Source organism: Xenopus laevis, chromosome 7L, assembly GCF_017654675.1.
Source record: "Xenopus laevis strain J_2021 chromosome 7L, Xenopus_laevis_v10.1, whole genome shotgun sequence".
Classification (NCBI taxonomy): domain Eukaryota; kingdom Metazoa; phylum Chordata; class Amphibia; order Anura; family Pipidae; genus Xenopus; species Xenopus laevis.
In genome coordinates, this window is record NC_054383.1 from 99,698,615 (window position 1) to 99,711,161 (window position 12,547).

Below are 12,547 nucleotides of genomic sequence, written 5' to 3' on the forward strand. Positions count from 1 at the left end.
ACCACTGTAATGATTTGGGCGTTGACTCATAGCTTTTATAACTCCAGGGGTAACTCATAGCTGTTATAACCCGAGGGGTGACTAATAGCTGTTACAACTAGGGGCGTGACTTAAGGCTGTAATAATTTGGGGCGAGTCATAGTTTTTATAACTCGGGGCGTGACTCATAGTTGTTATAATTTGGGGAGTGACTCAGTTATAATTTGGGGGGTAATGAATAGTTGTTGAAGTTTGGAAGCATTATATAAAAATGAATAGGAAAACAGCAGGGTTGGGTTAAACAAACATTTTATTTATGAATATTTGAGTTATGGAATCAGTAGATATTTTTGGAGTACAGAAAACCAACATTTTATTACTGCCATGTGTCCAAAGAAAGCCCTCGATTCAGTTGCAGTGTAAGGGCTAAGGACATTTGAGAAAAAAAACTGATTAACTGAAAACTGTTGCCTTTATATTCCTGTGAGTATAATGTCCTATAGCAAAACTGTCCCCGATATACCTGGTGCAGCAGAGACACACAGAATCAGTGCAATGTAATCTTATCATTCCTTTCATTTCACTTTTACACTCTAAACAAATGTGATGCTACTCAAACCAGATTTTCATTTTCTCTGTATTTACACAAACTCACAGATTGTACATATTTACACATTAGCAAAATAAAGGTATTTCTTTAAAATGAGTACATATTTAAATGTATATAATTACACACATATACATCTTATATATTAGTAACCCATCATATAAATTATCCCCCTATTTCAAATACACTTAAAAGGCAGTAGAATGCTTTGCTTTGCAGTGGTAGACCCCTAGATTCCTGTTCCAGTGTGATTCACTGGCGACTTCCCAAACAAACCTTTTCACAATGATGGTGGATGTGCACAGACCCAGTGTTGGCAGAATTCAGTTGTTAGGAATGAGCCACGACGGGGCCTTCTGATTGGCCGTTGCCTTAAGAGTCCAATTCCAAATGTTCTTGATCTTCAGCAAGCCTTAACATCAGTTGCTGCTCATAATAAAGACTTTTAGCATAATTTATTTCTTGAGATATTTTCACAGCGAGGGCTTCGGAGGTGACGTGGACCTTTAACGATAAGAAATTGTCGTCAGTTATTTAAGAGAGTGAATGATTTTATATTATACTCTTTAATATGGAAAATCATTGGTATTGCATTCTGTGCTCACAGTCCAGTGGACAGTAAATCCTATAAAGGAACCCATTATCCTTCAGAGGCACTTTCCCAACACACAGAACTGGAACTTCGAGGTTACAGGGAAATTCAGGTTATGGACACAAATTGCTGACCCGAAAAAATGCCGGCTTAGCATAACATGGGTGGGATATGAAACTGATTTTAACATTGGCAGATCAAGGCCAAAGGGAATCAAAGAATACACAAGACAAGAACATATTCTTGTATATTTTGAATTAATGCCTTTACTACATTTCTACCATTACCACAGTCAACAGGTCCCTCATACATCAGCATACCCAATAGGATATTTATAAACTTGCTTGCTGACTGATCCCTTTCAAGTTCAAAATCTAAATATTTTGGTGCTCCTTACAAGCGTTGGCCAATAGATTTCACTCTTCACACAGCGGCGTAACAAGATATTACTGGGCCCCACAGTAGATTATTTTTCAGGCCCCCAGGTAAACCTGTTGTACCAATATTTATTTAAATTGTATATGAATTAGGACCTCATGGGCCCCAAACAAACAAGACTTTGAGCTGATGCAAGTCTTGCATTAATAACAGTGTCAAACAAAATGGCTCCTGACTCCTTGCTATCATTATGAGTTGCCAGATAGAAGAAAACAAGATTTGAATAATTTATATAGTGTAATTAAAGTTCATTTTGCTTAAATAACGATTTTGGAATAATTTTTTTCAGGGGATGGGTCCCCTTTAAGGCTTACAATTTCATAGATGTTTTAGTTTACAGAGTTTTATAGCGTTTGTATTTGAAGGTATCTGTAGCATTTCTTCTACATGTTCAGAACAGAATAAGGGCATCCCTTACCATTGGCTTTTGATGAGAAGGACCTGGCATAGCAATGCCGCTGCTGGTTACTTCCGCTTTCTTGGTTAACTGCACATAGATTTTTCCATGATCCTTTGAAACTAGGCAGTGATACAGGTCGTCGTACTTTATTTCCAGAAAGATGGCATCGCGGTCCACATAATCTCCCCATTTGAGAAAATAGACAGCTTTGGAGGAGATCAAAACACAGTAGCTGTCTATGTGCTCGACTGCAATAAAGCTGGAGAAAATAAAAATAATTAGGAAACAGCTCTAGCCAGAAAATGTACTGTGCCAATAATATTATAACTAATGGTTTGTGTTTCCATGTTGGGAAATGATAAATAAGCACTAGATATAGTGATACAGTACAAATGATATGCTATGGCTATGAAGATTTTCATTTATCCAGGTCATGGCATATCTGATATACGTTATTCAAAAACAACTGGTCTTGCCGAGTAATCATTGAAGACGTTTCACGACTCGTAGTAATTTATACTACTACGTTTCGCCTAAGAGGAGAATCATGTCAAGGTGGAGAAACCATACCTGAGACAGAGGTGGGGGCCTTCGACATGACCTGTCTGCTACATACAATTAGGGTTGCCACCTTTAATGAAAAAAATAACCGGGCGGTGGGGGGCGGGTACAAAAAGGAGGCGGACCATGATGCAAAAGGGGCGGGGCTACACAGCACGACACGAAAAGGGGCGGAGATATATTGCGGCGATGCAAAGAAGACTACAAAAAAAGGTAAGTTCTGCGCAAATGGGGGCAGGCCGAGGGCTTTTTTTATAGGATATTACAAATTACCGGCAACTGCATTGCCGGTAAATTTGTAATACCGGCCCCGGCCTTGGCAGGTGTTTTACCGGCTAGGCCGGTAAAATACCGGCCGGGTGGCAACCCTACATACAATGCTGTTCTAACATCTGTTCCCTGGCAGTTTCAGAACACTTCACACGTCCATTCATGCAACTCTCACAAGTAACACCTGTTTCTAGGAGTTGCATGACACATTGGTAATCCTATCACAGTAACACAGAATCAACACCTCAATGTGCCATTGTGATTGGATTAGTGGAAGAGTTTACATGCCGAGGATTTTCCACACCAGTCAGTTGAACTGAAGAAGCTGCTCCGGTGAGCAGTGAAACGTCTTATATGATTACTCGGCAAGTCCAGTTGTTTTCAAATGACATATAACAGTTTTCAAATTATGTATATCAGTTTTCGAATTACGTATATCAGTTTTCGAATTACGTATATCAGATATGCTATGGCTTTTCTATACTTACACTGTATATTATCATAACCAGAAGTATAACTGTGTTCAAATTGTTACCAGGATGTCTAACAATTTCAATGGTACCCAATCACTCATCATCTTGTGTTAATAAGTGAAATATCCAACTGAATCAGGCTGTGGGTGTTTTTTTTTCTTTCTTAGCAGCAATCTGTTATTCCTCAGCTTTATTTATAAAGCTCTGACATATTCAGTTGTACCTCAATGAAATAATCCATCATTCACCCCAGTCCCTGCCCCATGGTGAATGTGCACCCTATAGAGTCATGTAAATAACCAATTAAACCTCCAGTTGAGCTGCATTCAAGATTTTAATTCTTCACATTTTTTCAACGAGACTGAACAATGGCGCCCCATATATCTGTGTGAATAAGCAGACGTGGACACCTTTCTTATGGGAAAAAGAAACAAACCAATAATTCTTTGCAAGGATTTATTTGAATCCCCTAATAAAAGAGCATCTGTAATAGAGGTCGAAACATATGCCCATGCAACCCTACCAAAAATAATTATCTGTTTAACTGCAGTACTTACAACTCATCCTGGATGTTGTCTGTCAGTCGGAAGAGCTGTTCCTGACCCTCAGCTTGAATTTCAGAGTATCTTGGTAAAAGTCCCTGAGGACTAGTGCAGCAGCGGGGTTTCCGGATTCTCTGAAACTGAATCCTAAGTAAAAAATAAATAAAAACATAAAGCTGAATGTTAAAGCTAAAGATGCATGGAATTGGAATGCGTTTGGAGAGTTGATCAATGCCAAAATTTTGGTTTAATTGGAATCAATTGCATTTATATTCAATGAGCATGGTGGCTCAGTGAGTACAACTTCTGCCATGTGGCGCTGGTGTCCTGAGTTCAATTCCAGCCAGGGCACAATCTGCAAAGACTTTGTATGTTCTCCCCATATCTGTGTGGGTTTCCTCTGCGTACTCAGGTTTCTAAAAACATACAGGAAGGTTAAAGGGATCCTGTCATCGGAAAACATGTTTTTTTCAAAACGCATCAGTTAATAGTGCTACTCCAGCAGAATTCTGCACTGAAATCCATTTCTCAAAAGAGCAAACAGATTTTTTTTATATTCAATTTTGAAATCTGACATGGAGCTAGACATTTTGTCAATTTCCCAGCTGCCCCTTGTCATGTGACTTGTGCCTGCACTTTAGGAGAGAAATGCTTTCTGGCAGGCTGCTGTTTTTCCTTCTCAATGTAACTGAATGAGTCTCAGTGGGACATGGGTTTTTACTATTGAGTGTTAGGGAGCTGTTATCTGGTTACCTTCCCATTGTTCTTTTGTTTGGCTGCTGGGGGGAAACCGGAGGGGGGTGATATCACTCCAACTTGCAGTACAGCAGTAAAGAGTGATTGAAGTTTATCAGAGCTCAAGTCACATGCCTTGGGGCAGCTGGGAAATTGACAATATGTCTAGCCCCATGTCAGATTTCAAAATTGAATATAAAAAAATCTGTTTGCTCTTTTGAGAAATGGATTTCAGTGCAGAATTCTGCTGGAGCAGCACTAATACTGTAACTGATTCATTTTGAAAAATTTTTTTTTCCCCATGACAGTATCCCTTTAATTGTCTCCTGATAAAATTGGCCCTAGTGTATCTAAATGTGATAGGGACCTTAGACTGTAAGCTCGACTGCGACAGGGAATGATGTATGATCTCTGTAAAGTACTGCAGACGTGACGATACTATAAAAATACCAGGAAACAATTAAATTACAATTCTGGGACATAACTGCTACGTAAGCAATCCAAGTTCCCTATCATATATAAGTCAACTTCATCCAAAGCCAACAAACTCGCCTAAATGTTTACGGAGTGTAGGAGAGTACCTGAAGGAAACCCATTTAGACACAGTGCCCAGCTTGTAATCAAACTTAGGACCCAGGTGCTGTAAGAGGCAAGTGCTAACCACTGGGCCATCTTTACTTTTCTAAAATATTTTCTAATGGTAATCATATGGCGTAATCACGTATATCTAAAAGTTTAAAAAAAAAAAAAGAACATTCTCAAACACCCTATAAAATGTTCTAACACATGAAATACAGTTTAGTGACCTATGAACCTTCTAGCATAAACCTAAGGAAAGTGCAAGTGGGAAACAAAAACACCACCACTGAACAAAGATTCCTGTGTACCCAGGCACTCTGGGTAGCATAACATTCAACTTGGTAATAGAATTTGTCATTAAGTGTTCTCAAGAGTAATCAGGTTTCCCTCCCTTAAGTTATTTCTTTTAAGTGTTAGAATAAACAGGGTCGATTGTCACAGTCCATCACTGCTTGCCAAACTGGTCCGTTTGGTCTGGAAGACAAACAGCATTCCACACTACTTGAGGTTGAAATACAAAATTAAATTAAATGGCGGAAAAGATAGAAAGAAAAAAAAACCCTACAGTCTGCTCCGCTGTTTAACGTTTCTTTCTGCAAATAATAAGGAACACTGGTGAATCTCCAAAAGCTGGAAATGTGAAAAGCAGAGCAAAGCGTAGTGTGGCCCACATCTGTGTTACATTAAATGTACACTCAGTAGATTTTCTGATCCTTTTTTAATGAGCACACAAAGGCAATACAAGACAGAACTGCCCTTGTGTCTGCTGGTCGCAGCAGGGGAGAGTCCTGCTCAATGAGGAGACAAAGGAGACCATGAATGGTGTCATAAAGTTCAAGCACGAGCACAGAGCCGCACTGTCAAGAGAACATTTACTGGCTTTACTTGGGGTTTGTCTGCCAAATTTGCAATGTTTCCTATTTCCCATCAAAGTACAGAATTCATGAAATGAAAGTTCAGAAAGATTCATGTTTGAAGAATTTTAAGAAAAAGCTAATGATTGTTTAATGGCTGGGTACTGTACAGCCCATTTTTTTGTCTAACATGCAGGAAAAAAAAGTATTGTTGAGAATCTTTCTTCAATGATTTACTTGAAAGTAAGCCATCTTTTGAGAGTTCTGGAATGATCGGTTGAATCTGATAGGAGACAGTGGAGTAAGGGACAAAAGCTGATGAGTTACTACAATACACAACTCTCTAGCTGTAACCCCGCTATTTGATCTTATTTGCAGGAATATCACTAGATATTGCTTGCAAGCCCCAAACAGACATGTACCGTAGCTTGTCCTCACTGGATTTACCTATGATAGTATCAAAAGTTCCATCTATGTCCCTGGACTTTAAGTGTATAATGATAACAATTGGCTGGTGTTTTTGGACCTAGCCTCTGACTGCAGTTGTCAATCCCTAGACCAGAGGTCCCCAACCATTTTTACCCCATGAGCCACATGCAATTGTAAAAAAGAGTTGGGGAGCAACACAAGCATGAAAATGTCGCCGGAGATGTCAAATAAGGGCATTGATTGGCTATTTTGCAGCCTCTATGGAGACTGGCAGCATGCAGGAATTTTTGTTTGGCAGTACACCTGGTTTTTAAACAACCAAAACTTGCCACCAAGCCAGGAATTCAAAAATAAGCACCTGCTTTGAGATCATTGAGAGCAACACCTAACGGGTTGGTGAACATGTTGCTCACAAGCCACTGGTTGAGGATCACTGCCCTAGACACTAAATTAACACAACCACCTTTTTTCTTAAGCCAATCTTTACTTTTATCATTCCCAAGACTGGGACTCTGCCTACAGAATGAGAAGAGATACAACAGATTATGTATTTTTGAGGTAATGTAAGTTTGTCTAAAGGTGATACAGTAGAAGTGGCATGATATTGATTCTGGAACATCAGGATACCAAGACGCTTGGTAGGGAGTTATCTCCTTATTCACTTTCTCTCGTTTGATAGGGTACAAATTCTGTCTGAAGAGTACAGCGTCCTTGAGACTTTTTAACGAATTATATTTAATGGTATAATAAACTAGGTACTGTGTGTGTGGGATTTAGGGAACAGTAACATCAAAAAATAAGTGTTTTAAAGTAATAAAAATATAATACAGTGTTGTCCTGCACTGGTACAACTAGTGTGTGCTTTAGAAACACTACTATAGTTTATATAAATAATAAGAAAAAAGGATCATTTTGCACAGCAGATAAACTCTGTAGAACATAATGGTGTTATCTGTTATCCATATAGAGCCTTTGTCATTATAGGTGTGCTCTTGTTTCAGTTTACTACTATAAAGGACAGTTGCTCATGGAGTGCATCTGCCCTTGTATAGGCATCATATATCCACTTTTTCAGGTACTTTCTTCTCTTAAGCTGCTCACTGAACTAGCATGCGTTTCCAGATCCTCCTGTTGTGAACAATGATGCTTCACCTGCGGGTATCTGATATTGAGGATGCAAACTTTCTGCCCACAGCAACATATTAGTGGCTGTGGATTTCCAATACATTTCCTATAGTTATATCCCTGCTATAGGTGAATTTTTAAAATTAAAATAATTACAATTCAATGTATTTACAGACACCTCCAAATCTTGACTGTCCTGTCCATATGAGAAATAGATTATCAATGAAACAAACATATAAGGGGACCCTGGCCCCACCTATGCAAATGTTCCAAAGACCACATCCATTTCTCATCTCTCCAAATAAATATAGGCATAGATGGGGGCACTGGACATCCCCATGTTGGTTCCATGTTGTCGCAGACTTTGCTTTCAAATTGAAAAATATTATTAGGGATGCACCAAATCCAGGATTCGGTTTGGGAATCTGCCTTTTTCAGCAGGATCCGGATTTGGCTTAATACTTCTATCAAGCCAAACCAAATCCTAATTTGCATATGCAAAATAGGGGTGGGGAGGGAAATCGTGTGAATTTTTGGTTACAAAACAAGGAAGTAAAAAATGTCTTCCCCTTCCCACCCCTAATTTGCATGTGCAAATTAGGATCCGGATTCGGTTTTCGGGAAAATCTTTCCTGAAGGATTCAGGGGTTCGGCCGAATCCAGAATAGTGGATTTGGCGCATCCCTAAATATTATTCAAAACATATACCAATAAAAGTAACAAAATTGGTGTTTTTCTGCAATTTGAAGCCCCACATGTGGGATAGATGAGCACTTTTACATCCAGTGACAACATCCAATTAAACCATCCACTCTGCTAAGTACATTGGTGGTATCCCTTATCTATAATAGCTAAGGCTCCATAAAGGGATGTAGAATATATCAATATAATACACAAAAGCCATGAATATCTTGTAAATTATATTCTTATAAACGGTGACTAATGATGTCATCAGATATAAACAGTGAGTAGTGATGTCATTTTTGTCATATGACTCACTAAAACTTGCGTATTACGTGGACTTCAGCCTTGTGCTTTTATATGGTCATGGAACTCCTCGGTGACTAATAATATCCTTATATTTTACAATAGGGGATACTTAATTCACTATATATATATATATCCCTCTGTTGCGCCCCCAATACTAGACACAATTGGTAGCCTCCTTGGTTTTTCCATATTTTTATATAAAAAGTTGGTTTCACTAAATAAAGTGTTATGTATAATGGACCTCCCTGTTATAAGTGCCTCCTTCTACAACAGCCTCATGTAATATTAAAGTTATTTTTGTGCCCTAATCACAGGGATCTTTCAAATGGTAGGAGGCACTTACTAGAATATGCCCCAGGCCAGTGCTTTTTTGCAGAAGTTCACCGGCTCAGGGTCTGATGTAAGAAATTATAATCACTGGGGGTGGGGGCGGTGCCTAATGAATTACCACCTCCCCCAGTGATTACACATTTAGTCCTCCTTTACGTTTCTCCTTTACGTTAGACAACCCTTTTAAAGTGCTCATTGTAGGGCCACTAACTTAACCGCACAAATAAGCATGTGAATAATATTTTGTGAACTACACTACAATCGGAACATGTCAAGGCAAAGCCTTGTGTTTTTGCCTTGTGTTTTGTTGCGAATTATCTATTCAAAATGAAAAGTGAAATCACTGTGTTATTTCTCTTGAGGATTAAGTATGTGTCTGTTTGAGATTCTTGACAAATTAATGGACGCTTATCTATGGACTTAATTTTCACAGGTCCTTAATATGTCAAAGTGAAACACTTTTGTAAGCTCCTCTCAAGACAGATTGCAGTGATCTATCTATGGGTGAATGTACGGAGGGCTTACAAGTAGATACAATGTTCAGTCTGAGAAAGAAACCCAACTGCTGTGAATGTTACAGGAGCACATTTATCTTTTTGACCATGAATGTTTATGCCAAATATTTTTGTATCAGAAATTACTGGATTTAAAAGCAAAAAAAAAAAAAGAATTGCAATAGTTTTCGTAATTAAGAGCTGCTATGATCTGTCTTCCTAAAGGAATGTTACGCTATGCTACTCTGAGTTCATTCCTGGTGTTGCATTTCTTTAAGTGCAAAGGACATGCCTCACCCATAAAATTGGCTTGTGCATTGTCCCATAATTGGGTGCAATTATTTGGTTAAACCATACTCCCAGTGATTTCCTTAGTTCACACTGGCAAGTGATCTTGACCACACAGTAATGTTATGTTGCAGTGGCATGCCATGTATCATGTTTAGGGAGTTCTTCAGTTTCCTTATAGCAACACCCCATTAATCTACATCGTCTCTCGGTTTACATCAGCGATCTTCTATTACCGCTGAACATCATTTCTATCTCCCTTTGCCATTGATTTGATTATGGTTTGGGTACCTTCTAGAAATAAACTGATTATGGTTTGTGTACCATCTCTCTCAAACTTAAATTATTTTACAATCATCAGGGCAAATTCACTAAAGGGTGAAGTGACTAACGATGGCGAAAATTTGCCAGCGTAACATCATTTCGTTACTTCGCCGATTTACTAACGGGCGCCGGCATAACTTTGCTAGCGAAGGAGATAGTCTCTAGCGCTACTTCTCACTCTAATGCCATTCACTCTGGCAAATGGACGTAACTACGCAAATTCACTAAGATGCAGATTTTAATGAACATTACCTCTTGCGCCAGACTTGCCTTCACCACCTCAAACCAGGCGAAATGCAATAAGATTAGATAGGAGTTCCTCAAGAAAAAGTTGAAAATCTTTCTAAGTCCCAAAAAACGCTGGCGACTTCAGTTTTTCAGGGTGATAGGCTGCAAAAGATCGTAATTTTTTTTTAGGGTACCCAGCTTCCCCCTACATTTCCTAACATATGGCACATAAACTATACAGTGGCTCATGTGTAGGGCATTATAACAACTCTATTTTATTTTGGTTCCCTGAGCTTGTGTAGTGTAATGTATTTCCTGCAACATATACGTCCATTGAAATTTAACTTCCTGCCATATCCAAGTTAATCAATGCTAGCGCAACTTCGCTTTGCTTGCCAAATTAATGTTAGCGAAATTTCAGCGCCCTGGAAGCAACTTCGCATTTTTGTAAATTAGCGTTGTCCTGCCAAATTTTCGTCAGTTAGTGAATTTGCCCCATAGTGTGTTTAAATACACAGTTTTATTTGCCGCAGAAGATATGATTTGAAGTCCTAAACACTTGAATGAATAATTAGAGGCATATCAACTAGGGATCCACCGAAACCCTTTGATTCTGGATTTGGACAAATCGTGAATCTTTTACACTGTATGCAGCCGAATAACAAAATGTTGGTGGAAATGATGATGAACAGGCAGAAATCCGCAGTGTAAACACAAAGCCTACATTTGGTAAAGTGCAGATTCATTTTGACCAGGCTCTTGGACATGTTGACTTTAGCGATGCACCAAATTCAGGATCCGTTCCGAATCCAAGCCTTTTTCAACATGATTCAGCTGAATCCTGAACTGAATCCTGGATTTGGTACATCTCTAATGTCAGCATACACAGATTTCTGGGAGTCAACCTATTCTCTTACTCCTTCCCTCAAAGTAACTTTTTAAGTCTCACAGTCTCTGTTTTTATTTTATCCAAAAAAAAAACATGAAACCATGCCATAGAAAGGCATATAAACATGCATAAGAATCAGGAAGCATAGGGTACAGCTGTGAACACAATTAGAGGTATGCTCAGGGATGTGGCCAAGCTAAAAAAAAAAAAACGCTTGGTTGGCACCTCTGTGATAGTACCAGGTAAACATATTTATTTTTTCAACTAACAGTTGAATATCCCAAGCACAAGTTCTAACTTTAAGGTGTCCCATGCGCAAGGTGTTTCATAGACCAAGCAAATGGCAAAAAAGTCAAGATAACTGCAGCCGACTGTTTCTGTGCCTTTTTTTTGGTTCCAGATCTTAGTCATGCTGCTAGATTCATTAGCATCGGAATAATGCATACTTCTTTTCATTTCACACAGCTTGTTCTGCCTTTTACAAAAGAATTAGAATGATTATTGTTAGCTTGCGGTTAAAAAAAAAAAAAAATAGATCCCAGAACTGTGAGCCTCAAGACAAGAATGAAACGCAGTCGCAGAAGAAAAAATAAACATGCAACAACACATATACGGCTTGGAAACGAAATGATTTAGGGTTAAGAACTAAAAAGGAATACTGTTTAAGCAAGTGAAAACTATAGGCGCAGAGAACATGCCTGTCATTGTATTCACTGCAGTTATTACTGAAAGATTCCTTTTCAAAGCGGCTCCAGGGTACATTACATGCAGCGTGAGAGGGTTAAACAGGACAGTCTCAGTTCGGAATAAACTTTTGCCCTCTGAAAGTGTACTCATTGGCTGCAGTACAAGATTTGAGCTGTATTACACGCCTTAACGATATGGTTCAACTGCCGGTCAGGCTCAGGGTCTGGCAGTCGGCCAGACCGCAATCAATGTGACACACAACTCCCCCCCCCCTCCCTTTTCAGATCATCAGGAAGCTTCATATCTCCTTATTCAATCCTTTTTCTTTCCTTCTTCTGGCTACATTTATAGGCAATAGCCAGAAAACTGCAATTTAAGAAGCGAGACAGCCCATGCGGGCCTCCTTTGCTTTGGGACAGTATGTGACTTTGCTGTAACTTGACGTACAACGGCGACTCAATGTCAAATTGCCTAATCCAGTTTCTTATATTTATTTATAAAAGAAAAGAGTAGAGTTCAGAAGAAGGACAAAAGGACAGCACAAGTGTAAAACGCAATCCATGAGGCTTTTGGGCATAAAAATGTGGTCTGTAGTGGAGCCACAAACATAAAATCTTTCCATTGCTACTCAGCAATAACATTGCAGCCCAGGAACAGGATAATTACAGGGCAATCATTGGTTAGTTTTAACCAAATGCAGTAATTAGGAATGGAGGAAATCAGAGGGTATAAA

At 38.9% G+C, this 12,547-nt stretch overlaps 1 protein-coding gene across 2 annotated transcripts in view; it reads right to left on the reverse strand.

Annotated features, from left to right (window-relative positions):
* Positions 1 to 271: 271 nt before the first annotated feature.
* The window catches only part of vps13d.L (vacuolar protein sorting 13 homolog D L homeolog), a 148,841-nt gene continuing 136,565 nt past the window's right edge, over positions 272 to 12,547 (reverse strand). For both annotated transcript variants that reach the window (XM_018226093.2, XM_018226092.2), the window contains 3 exons: positions 3,878 to 4,009; positions 2,035 to 2,275; positions 272 to 1,090 (listed from right to left, as the gene is read on the reverse strand). In XM_018226093.2, the coding sequence (XP_018081582.1) occupies positions 959 to 1,090; positions 2,035 to 2,275; positions 3,878 to 4,009 (505 nt within the window). In that variant the 3' untranslated portion in view covers positions 272 to 958. The remainder of the gene's footprint in view (positions 1,091 to 2,034; positions 2,276 to 3,877; positions 4,010 to 12,547) is intronic.